A 15,514-nucleotide genomic window follows, 5' to 3' on the forward strand; every position below is an offset into this window, starting at 1 on the left:
CAAATAAACTTTACAGGACTTTATGAAACATGAAAACATGTTGCTGAAACTCTGCCTGTCTTCTCGTACTTTTTTAAATGAGTCTTGTCTTGAATTTTTAAAATGTTAAAGGTAATTAAATAGTGATCATTTGAACTGATGGGCTCTTAATTACATCATAAATATTCATTTCATTCATTTATCCACCTTTTCTTTTTCTCTTTACTCCCAAAATAAGACGTTTTGGCTCATTAGTCACATTTCTGATATAAAACAAAACCTCACACTGCCTTTCGACTGACCTTCTACACTTACTTGCTGGGGTAGTTTATTACAGTAGCTGGTTGCTGTCTAACTAAAGGAAACTTAAACTAATGGCTCCAACCTAAAACTGAACTCTGCACTGGACAAAATATTTAATACTGACTTTTATACTCAACCAATCAATGTTTTTTAGAATAAAAAAGATGTTTTGTCCTAAAAAAAGAAATAAATGTCATAAAAAACATAAATTTAACTTTCTAATATTATGTTTGTAAAACAAATTCTGAGTAAACTGTTTGTGTTCCTTGAAATCCATTGTTTTGTTTCATGTTTTGCCCAGTAGAACCTTATAATTCCAAGCAGAAAATGAGTTCTTAGGATTAGAAGGTTCTCTCTGCATTTGACCTGTTCCAAAAAACAACTTTACAATCACTTACAAATTTAGTACAATTTTGATATTGTATATTTAGAATTATTTAGAGTGTCTGTCGTTTTCTTGTATGAAAGATACTTGTTCCGCACATCTGTTTCGCTATTTGAAATCTCAAAATCTCATACTGCTCAGAACGGAGACAGAACCTTATCATTCTAAAGGGGACGACCTGTAGTGATGCTTTTAATTTTAACGCAACGAGTAAAATTACCAAATTACCTATTATTTAAAAGCTTTGGATAAAAGCTTAGATAATAGTAAGATGCAGCATATGTTTACTTTTCTAGAGAACAAATTGCTTTCATTTAAATACTGTTTGACTGCACATTTTTGAATATGTGCTCCACATATATATATATGTATATGAATATTTATCCCTGTAAGGTCTGTCATAACAACAGAACAATGAAATAGCTGGTTTAATATTAATTAGAATGCTGTTTATTTATTTATTTTATTTTATTTATTTGTAATTTGAGTTTGTATGTACAGAGCAAATCTTCAAACAAACTGATGAGGGACCTCAAAGGGTCACCCATACATTCTCTTGACCTTATATATTGTATGAGCTTGAAGACAAAAGTAATCAAGGGCATTAAGGACTGTCAGAGCTCCATTTTGCCTAAGAATACTGCAAAGCGGTAAATATTCTTTTAAAAATACAATAATAGATCACGAAAATATCATTTCATTATGTCACTGTTGGTTATTGGGTAAAAATGTTAGCTTGGCTGACTTTATGACCAATGTGGCCTATAAGATTGTGGAGTAGCCCGACAGCCATTGGGTCTAACAGAGAGCTGGTTGGGTGAGAGATGTGACAAGCAGGGTTAGCAGGATGGAGTGATGGCTCAATGAGATGGTGGTGGAGCTACTGTTAGCATTGATGAGGAAGAAAGGGCTCCTTGAGCTGGAGTTGTAAGAGGGTGTACCTTCACATCCACGCTCAATCTGTCCACTGCGGAACAGAGCGTCGTTTATCAGGTCAGGGAGGCGGCCGTTCAGGTCCACTGACGCCAGACAGCCCTTAAAACCTTCCCTCGAGGCTACGAGTTTGGGGAGGTTGTTGTACATGTTGGGTCCCAAGCCAGCAATAAAGAGATCTCCTAGAAAGATCACATGCAAGGCAACATACAGTGAATCCTTCTAAAGGCTCCTTTTTTTAATGTAAGATCATAAGTAAAAATAACTTGAAAAATGATATACGCGTTAGGTACATAGATTAATCAGACAGACAGCCTACATCATGAGTCTGTGCTGAACAAATCAGATCAAAAGAAAGGGGGGCCTTCAGTGAGTGCGTTTACATGCGATAATCACCGGCGATAATTGCAGAAAATCAGATTTTGTCAGTAATCCAGTCAACGCGTTTACATGCACTTGAGCAATCAGATAATGGGGAAACTCCAGGTCTACATGAGTCAGGCAGTAATCGGACTTCTGTTGCGCAACCAGCCAATAAACTCACAGAAGAAGACGTGACATAATGTAAAACCTAAACTTCATGCCGTGGCTAATTTTTTAAAACATTACACCACTTTACTTAAAAATATGAACATACATCATCTAAAAGATTAAGAATATTCAAATCCTTCATTTCGTCAAGCATGTATTTGGTTTCAACATCACTTCAAAAGTCTTTTGCTGCGTCTCACAGCAACACTGCTCGCTTATTTCCCGTCTGTTTTCGCACCAGCGCAGACTGAGAAATTCAAATCAGAGTAAGAGTTTACATGCACTGAGAAATCTGATTACTGAGCTAAAATTCAGCTCTTTATCAGATTTCTTAATCGAATTTCTAGACCTTAATGATATCTAGTAAACAGTGGTGCTGCAGTCAGAAACTTATCAGTGCCAATGATGAGTATGGCTGACGAATTGTGCATGAACAGATACTACAGTTTGTAATTGTGCACTTATATAATGGACCTAAAACATAGGTGGAGTTCATAAAGTGGTCAGTGAGTGGAAGTACGAAGTGTTTCTAATAAAGAGAACGATGTATATAATAGTATTTATGTCTGCTCACCTTTTAGGTCCAGGTTCTTGGCACCATTGACAACCTGACTCACAGCCTTGGCGTCTATTTTCAGTATATGGAGGTTGCTGTTATCTCTGGTGATGACCACATTATGCCACTGGTTATCATGCAGACCTCTGTCACTGTTACCCTTGATGAGGTTTGGGCCATTGCCAAGGTCAAACACATAATGGATGTACCTGTAAAGGAAAAGAGAGAGTGACTGTCTCTATTGTTAAGAACATGTATGACTATAAAGGCTATAAATATTATATGATTTTTTGCAGATTCAATTTTTGGGTGGTTTTTATGCAGATTATGTTGAAGAAGTCTTTACAGCTATACCACTCCAGGCTGCTGAGTAGCCTGTCTTATTAAAGCTTTTCCCAGAGCCAAATATCTCTTTAAAATCTATGTTTATGCCTTTTTCATGTGTGTTTTTTGGATGCTTACTTTGCAGAGGGCAACCGCCAAACTGCATTAATCAATATTAGCCACCATGTAAAACTGGGAAAACTGTAATATAAATATATAAATATAAATTCTTTACAAGAATATTTTAATACTGGTACAAAAAAAAATACTGATTCACGTTGTTGTTTGTTGTAGGTGTGTTTGTGGGTGGAGATCAGCGTTTTTTTACCCTATGTGACTGGGAACCATGTGAATTCAAACATGAAAGCTTGTAAACGTAACCTTCCAGCAGTTGCTGTTCTTTAAGTGAAAAAAGACGTGTGTGTGAGCAGTGTGCAAAACACTCCTCCTTCAGGGGGGTCCCATGTTGGCTGGCTACTCCAGCATTGGTGGGCTGCTATCTCACTCACCATAGCAGTGCTGATGGCAACAAAATGTTTAGTTTAACGATTTTTCTTTTAGAAATGCTCTTTTCTAGTATGGTAATGTGCTCTCATACACATTAACTGAGATCTACACATCTCCTCTTTGGTCTTTGGTTTGAGAAATGAGTAACAGTCACTCTTTACACCAAACTCTTGGAAACTGGGCAAGTTTTCAGATTTACAAATATGCAACGCCACACTGTAAAGTTTTTCAGAGGTATTCTGATGCACAGTAACATTTCATTTGCTAGGCTAAGAAAGACCGACAGGGTGAACCAATTTGCTACAGTGCCACCCTGAGGCAGAGCAGTGCTGCAGCTCTAGTAATACCGAAGACAGGAGCTCACTGATTGTGGGTGAAGAAGCTACACAATGACCTTTCTGTGAGTTTGCATTTGAGTGTCCATTTTTCCTAACGAACAGCATAATGTCATGGGTTTATTTTTGGGGACCCCTCAGAATTTTGATTTTGAGACATTCAGGAGGCCCAAGAAGTTGATTACAGGGTCTCAGACACCCCAGGACCACCTGTACTTCGCACTTTATGTGTCGGTTTTGAATAAATCAGTTGGGTGTAATGTTGCTGTAGAGCTAGATGTGAGCTGATAGCAGAAATTAGGTTCTCCTCCATTTTGTTCAGCATCGACATGACTGACTGAAACCAAACCCCGACTGTCTCCTATTATTATATGATTATTATATATATTGGCTGATGCACAGTTTTGTCTGTCGCACATTAAAGCGTTGTTCTCACTGAAATCAATGACAAGACTGCAGCCCAAGATTATTTTTTGGAACCTCACTGCTCATTTGTTTACTTGACTCAGTTTAGTATTCATTTTAGTTATATGAGCTTTATCTTAGAAAACTGTGTGTTATATAATTTCAATAAATGTTCATTTTAATAAAATTTTAAAAACGGGCATGTCTTTGTGCATGATGCCTTACCCTTTCACCAGCTCAACAGCGATGAAGTCGCTTCCATCGCCGCTGTTGAAGAGGATGAGTCCGTCAGGAGAAGTGGTTTTGAACTGGAAGAAAAGGTGCATGGATGTGTAGGCCTGCAGCGTGGCCAGGCTCAAGTAGCTGCTCCTGGCTTTGAAGGTCACTGGGTCTGCGATGATGGAGCGCATCCCAAAGCGAGCGTTCAACTCGCAGTAGTCAATGTCGCCGTTCTTGCACAGGTCGATGTAGAGCATGCCGTTGAACTTAAGGCTCTGCAGGTGGCCGATGAAGCTGGACGGGATGTGGGAGACGAAGCGTCGCTCGGTCATCACGCCCGTCTCTATGTTGTGGAACTCTAGCCTGGTGTGGTCACCCACCATCTGACCTGCAACCAGAACAGGTTGGGAAGGGGCAGGGGGTGGGGGGGAGGGAGAGAAAGGCAGCTATACTATTCCTTCAAATGACTTTAAACTGCAGCTTAATGATAAAGCTGAAGCAGTTTCAAAGTTGCAGAGTCACTCCAAGCCTTATTGTCCAACCTTTGAGGTGATTTAAGTGTGGAATTCAAGTAAAGAACTCATCAAGCAACTTTTCACAAAAGCCAAAAGCTCTTTCTAACTCTGATGAGTTTCTGAGTTATTTTCCCCCCTAAAGAAACACCTTGAACTAAGAGTGTGATGTTTTCTCACAATGCAATCAGTTTACATATTCAGTGGCTTTAGAAGCAGAATTTCAATTAGAGGACCTACAGCAAATTACATTTTTCTTTTCTTGGCTATATCTGTGCAGAAGAACACTAGACTGTCCAGCAGTAATATACTGTAAATGTACCAAGTATAATAGCCACCATTTGTCTGCTGCTAGAAGTAGAATATTATGGTGCATGCTGACGTTTGGCAAAGTCTCTCGGATAAAGTTTTATTTATCTAGCACTACTGTGATGGTCATTTTTGCCACTAATTTCTAAGGGAAAGCAAACTGAATCTACACAGTTCACAGAGGTATTATGGAACAGGAATTTGGGTATATTTACTGTCTTTCAGATTCAAATCCAAGGGAAGTACCTTCAGCTACGTCATCGTCAACTGTGAGCTTGTAGGTTTTACCGCGCCGGATCACCCGCACCGTATGCCACTCATTGTCATTGAGTTTTTGTCCAGCATACAGTGTCTCTGGTCCCTTGCCTGAGAATGACGGTCATGAAAAGTTAATGCCATTCTTATTTATTCAATCTCAATCAAACCTTTGCTTTCTATCTCTAAGGCAAACAGCAATGTATTTGTTTTCTGTGCATAAGCAATTTAACCCTCCTATTATGTTTGCAAATTGGTTACATCGCTGATGTTTGTGGGTCAATTTTGGCCCTACCTGTCAACCATTTGCCCATCAACCACTCAGAAATTAACATATTTTATTGTATCTTACCATTTATTACCTTATTATCTGAAAATAGAACCTTTGTTTTCATTATATAACAACTATTTTAGAGCATTTTACTGGCTATTTTGGATGTAGGAGCCATATATTCTACTGCTTTATCTCTAGTATGTATGTACTTCACAGATATTTAATTTGTGTTGACGACATCACATAATGAATAAATTTACTTTTATGTAATGGGCCAAAATAAACCTTTATGTTACAAATGAAACCAAAGGAGTTTTATTGATTTTTCCTGAAGATCTTGTGGGCACTGGGGTTAATATTTTGAGCTGCCATTCTTTCTCGAGTTTCAGAGGGGGGTGAGGGCCATGCTATTTGGGCTATTTGCCCTGTGTTTCTTCTCGGTTGCCATTCTGAACTACAGGGTCAATTTTGACCACGAACAGCATCTCTGTACCCAAATGGTGCAGAGACTTCATAAAACATCAAATTGGTCATCTTCATTTTTACACGTTCATATCATCACTGCTGAGGAACTCATTAAGTTTCATGAAAAAATGATAAAGTGTAATGGTATTTTAGAGACTTTGAAACCTGAAAAGGGTCCATTTTACTTGGAACATGATAAGAGGGTTAAAATTCAAACTCAGAGATGAGTAAAGACCATTGTAAATCGCAAAGTAAACAATAACTGGTGAAATTTGTGGTTTAAAACAGAAACAAATTGACTGTCACTAACAGAAAGCAGAAGTTTGATTTAAAAATATTGAACTGCAATACAAAACAAAACATTCATCTGAACTTTAGCAGTTTTGCTAAACAATGAAACTTTATTTTTAGTTATTTGTTTCAAATTTCAGGTTTGGAAAAATGTATCTTACAAAACACATCTTCAATTAAACCAAATGGCTTTTACTCATGAAGAGGTCTCGACACACCACTCACTCCTAAAGCAGTTCAGTGTGACTGGAAGAAATTTAGTGTAGGATTGTGTTTTTCTTGTAGAGAGAATGCTGATCTGAAACACCTGAGGAGAATATTCATGAATAAATTTGACTGAATTTAATTAATAACACAGTGTTGCAACATCACTGTAATATATTACATTACAACCAAAATATTTTGCTTGCGCTTTTTCATATTTGAACATTCTCATATGCAGAGTTTCTGAGATCAGGAGCATGAACTGAAGCCCTCAGAAGTCATTAAATCCGAAGAAATTATTTGCATCGTTTCAAATATAATAGTCATAGCTGTGACTGGGTGAATATCACAGTGCCAGTATCCTGAGTCTGTACAGTAAATACTATTACATATGCTATAAGCATATTTTATATACAAACTATTACATTTCTGCTGTTTCTCCTCACAGATCTGCACAATCTGTCCAGATCAACATTGTGGTGGTAGAGTACGTTAGGCCATCTATTCTCAGAGTGAGTTTTTAGAGCATTTATAGTCCATTAAACTCACCTGCCTTTCACCTCCTCTTTCACTGCAGCAACCTCTAACATAACCAACACGAACAAACTGCATTTTTATATTGCCAAGGCAACGTCCATCTAATTAGAAGAAAACTGGTTGATTCAATCATCTACATTTATTGTATGTTAGGCAATTCATGCTTCATACAGCCCCCTAGTGGTGTAGAAGTCAGTGTCTATACTTTATTTTATTAAAACTTGCTCTAGCAGTTGTGATGCAAAGGGCCTCAAATGCATCAAATGTGTCAAAACAACGAGTGATAAAACAGCCGGAGCTGAAACTCCACGATGCTGCCTCTGTCATGTCTTTGGTGTCATATGCTATCAGTCATATGCTAATGTCTGAACACACCCAGTCAAATTACACGTTTTGTTGATTTTCTAAGTGAATATATACATATATTAGTTATTTATTTTTTCTACAATATGTCTACCCCAGGCTTATTACAAACTAAGGCTTCAGTAACTACAGGGACTTCAGTGCAAACTGGTTGAGCTGTTCTTAGTTTATAGAAGTGTGTGCTGGTGGACCCTGGCCTTGTAAGGGGTTAAACCCACCAAATAACCAGTAAAATTAAAATGTACATGTAAATGTACAAAAATTAAAATAAACAAATAAGTAAATAAATACATCAACAAAACATGCATTTGGCACCCAAACTTTTGCACACAACTATATATTCAGTCCCAATTTCAAATTATTTATGGCTAAATTTAGATTTCAGAAGCATTTATTTGGTCAGAGTAACAGCGAGAGGTGAATGAAATCTGAATTATGTTCCTATGAAATGGAAATTGGTAGTAGAACGTTTTGGCTTTATTATTAAATTATTTTTTCTTTCATTTAAAAATAGGCACAATGGCAACATTCACACACCGTTTTACTAAATAAATAAAAAGATAGGTACATTTTTTTTCTGTGTCATAAAGGGTTAAAATACATCTCTAAGCCTATTTCAAAAGTTCAGAGATGTGCAAACTATCTCACTTCACTTCTTCTGAGTGCAATTTCTTTCTGAGAATAAGTAATTTGTCCACATCCAACTCTCATTTAAAGTCACAGCACTACTTTAAACTGACTCACTCAACAGCTCAGATGGCCACTGCGAATTCGTACTAAATCAGGAATGATTGAGTCTTTCAAAAGTAACCCATGGTGACAAATTAGATACCAGCAAGAAAGTACAGCATATTCTAGAAACATAATCATACATGTCACTTAGATCTCTAAAATAGCTCTCTCCGTCATGCTTATATAAATGACTCCCAGCAAAAAGCTCTCAGCCCTACAGGGAACATAGTCATGAGCAAAGAGTAACCAAAAGTTAAAGCAAAAGTCTTAAAAAGTGGATATTCTTGCTGTACTTAGATTGTGGAGGCACAGGAGAGACGTGGTGGGGCTTTGGGCACGATTAATTATCATGATTAAAAGATAGTTCATCACAGCAGCGGTGAAATTACATTGATCTGAAAGATGGAAATTACGAGCTGATGGAGGTAAAGGACGCGAGACTAATCTAGCACGGCGGCGGCTGCGGAGATGACAAGCTATCTAGTGCTCGCGCCGCGTGATTGATGGAGACAGTTTATGATGGCATCCCAGTGGCCCCAAATTATGGACAGCGTAAACACACGCAACTCGCTAACAGACTTCAATTATGCTGATATGAATTTCCATAAGTCATACAAGCCGTTTACAGATGAGTACACACTGATGCACATGTTCTCTCTTTGTTCTGCTCACTCTGTCACCAGCCCTCGCTCTCTAAGTGGCAGACAAACATAACCCTGCATTAGGTGCACCTGAGTGATTCATCTGAGCGTCAGCTCAAAACGCTTTTGATTTTCACGATTAAATTCTGAATGACGTTAAAAAGTCGCTGTGATATCTGTTTAAAATAAGGCAAACCAAAGAACAGCTTACGGATTTCTACAATTCATGCTGCAGAAAACATTCATTTAACATTCATTTAGTCATAAATAAAGCAGAATGGATTCAGTGAGGGTATCAAAAGCCTATTTATGAGTAAAAGCAGTTCATTTTTCCCTATTTAAACAAAATAAATTAGAAAATGCATAAAAAGAACATCTCTTTTCTTTGCAGTACACTAAGCACAAAGAAAGAAATGTAAACAGTATAGATAACAGACTTAATGCAGACTGAGTCTGCTGATTAATCACATTGTGTTTCCTCTGAAAACAGAGCTTTTACTAAACTTTGCTCGGAATTTGAGGACAGAATAGTTAATTTAGCTATATATCATTTTGTGTAAATAAAATCAACCACTTACACTGGCAGCTACAATTTAAGCCCATTCTAGACTGATGTTAACGTTCCTAGTCATGCCATTCACTCGTTTCTATCAGCTAAAAATAAAGGCGTATGCGTCTGCTAAATTGAAGCTCTGTTTACAAAGGAATTCTACATATAAAACACTTATTAAAAATATGTGGTGACTTCATAATCTGACTTTGAATGGTTTACGATTTAGGCCTTAACACAAACATTACTGCACATCATTTTTGAAATGTAATCATATTATTATACACGTTACCCATATTCACCATGCAGAACTAAGAATCAGAAAGACACATACAGTTTTGCATGCACTGCTACCATTTGAGCTTCATCAAATTCAGGATTTCTTTGCCTGTTAAGTCATAAAAACTCCAGGATAAATTCACATTTTTTTTACTCTGTTACTAATAAAGTGAGTACATTTTAAAACAAAAAGTAAGTAATACACAGAACGACAAAGACCACACAGGATTATTAAGTCACCACCATATGCATCAATATCAGCGACCATTAGATTCATCATCCGACCTTTTGAACAAGTGCAAACTCTGGCACTAAAGGAACCGAGAGCAAAAGACTCAATACATTCCTTTCAACAAGAGAATCATTAGAAACAAAATGAAACTTGAGTGTTAACTTACTGGAGTTACAGTTAATCCTGACACAGTCTAGATGGGGAAGAATAAATGACAGATGAAATTGCATCCTTCAAGGTTACAGCTGCAGACATCCAAAAACAATAATTCCACCCTTCCGGGGACGTCCACATGCAGAGAGGCGGCCATTTTACCAGTTTGTTTGGGAATTTGTAATCTTGCGTCTGCGCTTGAGCTCTACGACTGTCGGCAGTGTATCAGAGTGAGATATTCACATCGAATGGATGCAATACATGCTACTGTAATCAAGTCCACCACATTCATTTTGTATGAATTTATAAACATTTACTTACCTCAGAATACACCAGTATACCAACTGGATCAATTTCAACTATGAATCACTTTCCACTTCTTTCTTATTTTTAACTATGATTTCAAATCCAGTTCTAATGAAAGCAGAGTGGAAATATTCTATATGTGATAAACACTACATTCATAAAATGGCCGCTTGTAGTATACCAACCACACAGATTCTCCAACCCAGATCTTTTTTCTTGTTTTCACTCTCATTCTAACGTTTCAACCCTTGCCCCGTAGTCATCACACCAACTTGTTGACTAAACAGGATATTAAATCATATGTCTGATATTTAGCAAGAAGATGGTGCAGGGGCAGCTCTGAAGTGCTGTACCAATTTACTGAAAATGCTTTGGACCATCAAACCTCAAGAGAACAAAACGGAGAGCTGCCTTCACAGCTCTCCTCCCTATAACAGCAACATGGCACGTTCTCTAAAGAACCTGCCCCTGATACTTTTATCCAGGATGATGTTTTCAGCCTGTTATGTGCACTCATGGGCCTCAGATGATCTGGTTTGGGCTCTGTCTGGCTGGATTTGTTCATGTGTCGTCAACCGCAACAGAAAAGTGGGAGCAAACAGCCTCGATCCAATTAGCACCAGCACCGTGCAGTGGCCACTGTACCTCCTACTCCAGCTACTACTGTGAGCAGACTCGCTCATGACAGGATGCTAAGAAAATCAATTCTACTTCTCAAATACAATTTAAATCAAGCACTTTAATGTTTTAAATGGTGCTCTTCTAACTCTAAATAAGAGAGGATTAAGTTTGTGAGAAGTTCTATTGAATTCAACTGATAAATTTGGGATGGGACATTGCTCATTTCAGCATTGTGATAGGATATATTGCTTTGATGTACATTACATTTAACTTCTTTAGTTAAAACAACAGTAAATAAGCAAGTAAATAAATAAGTAAAAATAAAAAAAACACTGATTTCTAATTCAGTTTCCAGTCTATCTTCATGGATTAATAAAAACTATCACTACATTTCTCAGTTTTGTATGTACTGCAAATGTGACAATGTGTCACTGGTCTTAATTATGGCTTGGTGAGCTAAAGGCCATTAAGAGCATTAGGCTGTGAAAAAGTGGTAAAAGCCGAGGACGGTGACGTGCTACCAGCTGCAGGTCAGACTGAGCGCTCTGTTATCGGGCTGTTTGCCGACCGGGCCGCAGGCTAAAGGCCTTTGAAGGGGTGAATACCATCTTTTGACAAAGCATGGAGAATGTGTATCTGAGAACTAGAGATGCTTTAAAGAAGACAGATTTAAGGAAAGAAAATAATACCGACCAACAGAATACAACAAAATACAACTGGAACCAGATGGAGACAGAAAAACTTAGACTTATGAGAAGAGAGAAACAGTATTACTGATTTTGGAAAAATGAGGAAAAAATAGTGCTACACTGATAATTAGAAAGTCACAACACTTATGTGTACTATATGAAATTTAAAATATCATTAGGCTATTCATTAAATAGGCAAATCATTATTCTGTACATTTAGCTTAAATTCAACTAGTGGTGTGACTGTCTCAAAAATATTACTGTTCTTCACAACCATGAAAATGACCATGGTCAAAAAAGTTCAAAAGATGGACCAAACATGTTAATTAGTAGTTCACCGTTTGAGTTAGGTTCATGAAATGTAGGAATACTGCACTTGAAAAAATCTACAACATCACATTCTTCAAATATCAGTCAAATGCAAGAAGTTTTAATCTGGTAATCCATGCATGTGAGACAAATAACAATTACGAAAAACACTTTCTGTTTAGTTTTTATTGATGAGCGGTGTGATGGCGTGTGAGGGGAAAGAAACAGAATGAAGAACAGATAGAGAGAGAAAGAGAAAGAGAGGAGAAGACACTGCATCCTGAAAGAGGGGCTTGTATACGATACCTAAGTTGACCGTGAGTTTGACGCGGCTGCCGTCAAGCTCCAGCCGCAGCGTGTCGGCCGAATCGCGTGATGTGGTGGCCATCAGCAGGCCGTAAGCTCTCTGGGACATGAAGCGCAGAGACACGTCCTCCGCCTCCGTGTGCATGACCGTGGGCATCACAACCTTCATGTACATACTGCCGTCATAGCTCAGGATGGACGCCTCTGTGGACACAGTGGACAGAAGGGGTTTGTTTTTTGTCAATTATGTCTGAAGTCCAAATTTAGAAGTCCAAATTTTGTCTCTTTAGTTCTGCACTGGAGCTACAAGGCTAACGTATCTAACGAGTAATGAAAGTTTACACCCCAATTAGCATTGTACAAACTTCATGCTTAATCATGACAGCATAAAAATAAATGGTAAAAACAAGACATCTCATCAGACACACCACATGGAACGCAATAAAGCAAGCTTGCAAGCAGTGTACCATGTACATACAATGTAAATAAGTGTTCATCCATGTCCTTTCTCTATGCCAGGGGTCGGCAACATGCGGCTCTTTTACTGCCCTGTTGTGGCTCCACAGCAGAATTAGATTTGTAGGTAAAAATAAAATAATCCTCTTTTGCAGTAAAATAAAGCTCTGCTGATCGTTCAACACAGTTTTAACAATAAATGGTCTTAAACACTGGAGTTTATGTATAACTGCTAATTCACCCTTAAACCCTGAAGATTGTCATGCAGACTACTGGTCACCATAGCAATGTGGACTTCAGTCTCACCTAGCTAGCAACTAACGAAAAGGCAAAGAGAAAAAATTGACAAGCATCGATAATTTAGAGACAATCGAATCACTCCAGCTGGTTTCCTGATATGTTTAATCAGCAATGAGAAACTGGCAACCACTAAAAAGTCACGAGGCTGAAGTCACTTCTCATTCACAGCTGCTCGTTCGAATTGTACCGTACCACCTTAAATGGTGCAGCAGTTACATTCTGGCCTCTCATGCACCATTTAACGTGGAACGGGGAAATTCAAACAAGAAGCTGTAGAACGAGAAGAGACTTCAGCCTCGTAAAAAGTCAAATGTTCAGAGACATTTTACAAGAAACTATTCTACTTTTGAGGAAAATTTCCTGCCAGAGATGTGAGAAAAGCTAAAGCTTAAAGCAGAGCAAAGTAAGTCATACACTAATATTTTCAGCCAAGATGGTAAAACATTACTTCAACAAAATGGACATATGTTGTGGCTCCCAAGGTGGTTTGATTTTTGTTGAAAGGACAAAATGGCTCTTCTTAACATTCGGGTTGCAACCCCTGGTCTATGTCAGAAAAACAAAAAAAAAAAACAATAAACCTTGGTATTAACGTCCTTTGTCTTGTACTGAGCAATTTCATTTTTACAGTGAGTGCTGTCATTGGCCCATATATGCAGAGCGCCCCACGCCCCCTCCGCCAAAGGGATGTTCATTGTTGACATTTGTGTTGTTAATGTTATTGTTCCTTGGTTTGAAGGTGTGTATATGTGTTTATTGTGCCATTTTATGTTGCGCAGTTTGGGTTAGTTACAGTGGGTTTGCATCTACTGTAGACTGAAGAGCTATGGCTGCTGGTGACCTTGCCTGCTGTGTATCTTTGGCTGTGTTATGTGTCTTTTCTGCTAGTGTCAACAAAGAGCACTTGTTGTAACAGAAACCAAGGCCTCTCCTGTGTCTTCTCTGTGAAGACGCTACTACAATGTTTAGTAGTTTATTGTATTTATTCTAATGTTAATGTCTTTGAACAAATAAATGTTTATTGCCCAGGCTTTAGCATAAGCTACATATTTTCTCAGATGCCTTTTTGCACTCTACATATTGCTCATGCAATACATTTTAAGCTGCTGATGATCACCTGAATGCAACCAAATGGTAGTTGTGATTCAGTGGCATGAGTTTTACGAAATGCACCATTTGGCTAGAGGCATACGCTGTATATAAGATACGGCATCACTGTGCTATACACCACGGACACTGAGCACAGCTAGAAAAGGCAGCCTTTCTGAAACTTGCAGAAGGCAGCGAGCATAAGACTGCCATGAGGGCATCACCCCCAGTTTCTGAGCTCTGTCCTGGACCCTCACTGGTCCCTATTAAAGGCCTTGACAGTTGAGGGATCAGATCCAATGTTAGAGCTGTAGACTCCATCTGCATGCTGGCACATAGAACCTAAGCCTGACTCAGACAGGCTGGAGGGGAAAGGTTCCGTACCTGTCTCTCCACACCCAGATAGCACTGAAACGCTCCATAGGAACGTATTAGAGGAACCAGCCAGGCATGAAATGTCTGCTGCAACTCCACAGAACTAGGAGGGGGTAGAAGTGAATAAAAATAGCAGACAAAAGAGACACAGATCAAAGCTACACCAGAGTATCTGTGAGTTTTTTTTCTTTTTTTTGGAAGTTGTAAGTGGAGAGGTGGGGAAAAATGACTGGTGAGCAAGAGACAGAACCATTCTGGGATAACACACACACGTGGAGCCCAAATCCAATTTGATATTTATCTATGGTCCTCTTCCACGATGAGAAAAACCTCGTTTGAAGATAACACACAACACGCATTTTGCGGATCACGTTGAGCTGCATGTGCCTCTCAGAAAATAAACCGTCCTTCACGCATATACCACCAATGCAAGCACTGTGACCATCTAAAAGAATGCAAATTTTCGCAAAAATCATTTGACCAACTAAAACTAAACTTAACTAAACTGTCAACTAATCACTGAGAAGGTAAATTTTAATTAACTGTTTTTTTTTTATCAAGTATTTGAGATAAATCAAGACATCATGACAGTCCTAGCAAACACAAGGAAAAGATTTTTAGCCAGGATGTCAGTCAAAAGCACAAAAAACTTGACGCAATTATAGGCCTTGAACTATTATGTCTAATATCCGTCACTGAATGAAAGTGATTAGATAAAACAAATAAAGCGAGTGTAACATCACTGTATTGAACAAACATAAGAGAAGCAAATCGAGTTGTACACTTGTC

At 38.2% G+C, this 15,514-nt stretch overlaps 1 protein-coding gene across 1 annotated transcript in view; it reads right to left on the bottom strand.

Annotated features, from left to right (window-relative positions):
* Positions 1–15,514, bottom strand: part of nrxn3a (neurexin 3a) — a 485,766-nt gene that overhangs the window by 305,190 nt on the left and 165,062 nt on the right. The window contains exons 10-15 of the mRNA XM_036592585.1: positions 12,506–12,709; positions 10,288–10,314; positions 5,545–5,664; positions 4,484–4,865; positions 2,706–2,896; positions 1,609–1,782 (exon numbers count right to left, since the gene is read on the bottom strand). Coding sequence (XP_036448478.1) covers positions 1,609–1,782; positions 2,706–2,896; positions 4,484–4,865; positions 5,545–5,664; positions 10,288–10,314; positions 12,506–12,709 — 1,098 coding nt within the window. The remainder of the gene's footprint in view (positions 1–1,608; positions 1,783–2,705; positions 2,897–4,483; positions 4,866–5,544; positions 5,665–10,287; positions 10,315–12,505; positions 12,710–15,514) is intronic.

The sequence above is a fragment of the Colossoma macropomum genome, unplaced genomic scaffold (assembly GCF_904425465.1).
Source record: "Colossoma macropomum unplaced genomic scaffold, Colossoma_macropomum, whole genome shotgun sequence".
NCBI classification, from domain to species: domain Eukaryota; kingdom Metazoa; phylum Chordata; class Actinopteri; order Characiformes; family Serrasalmidae; genus Colossoma; species Colossoma macropomum.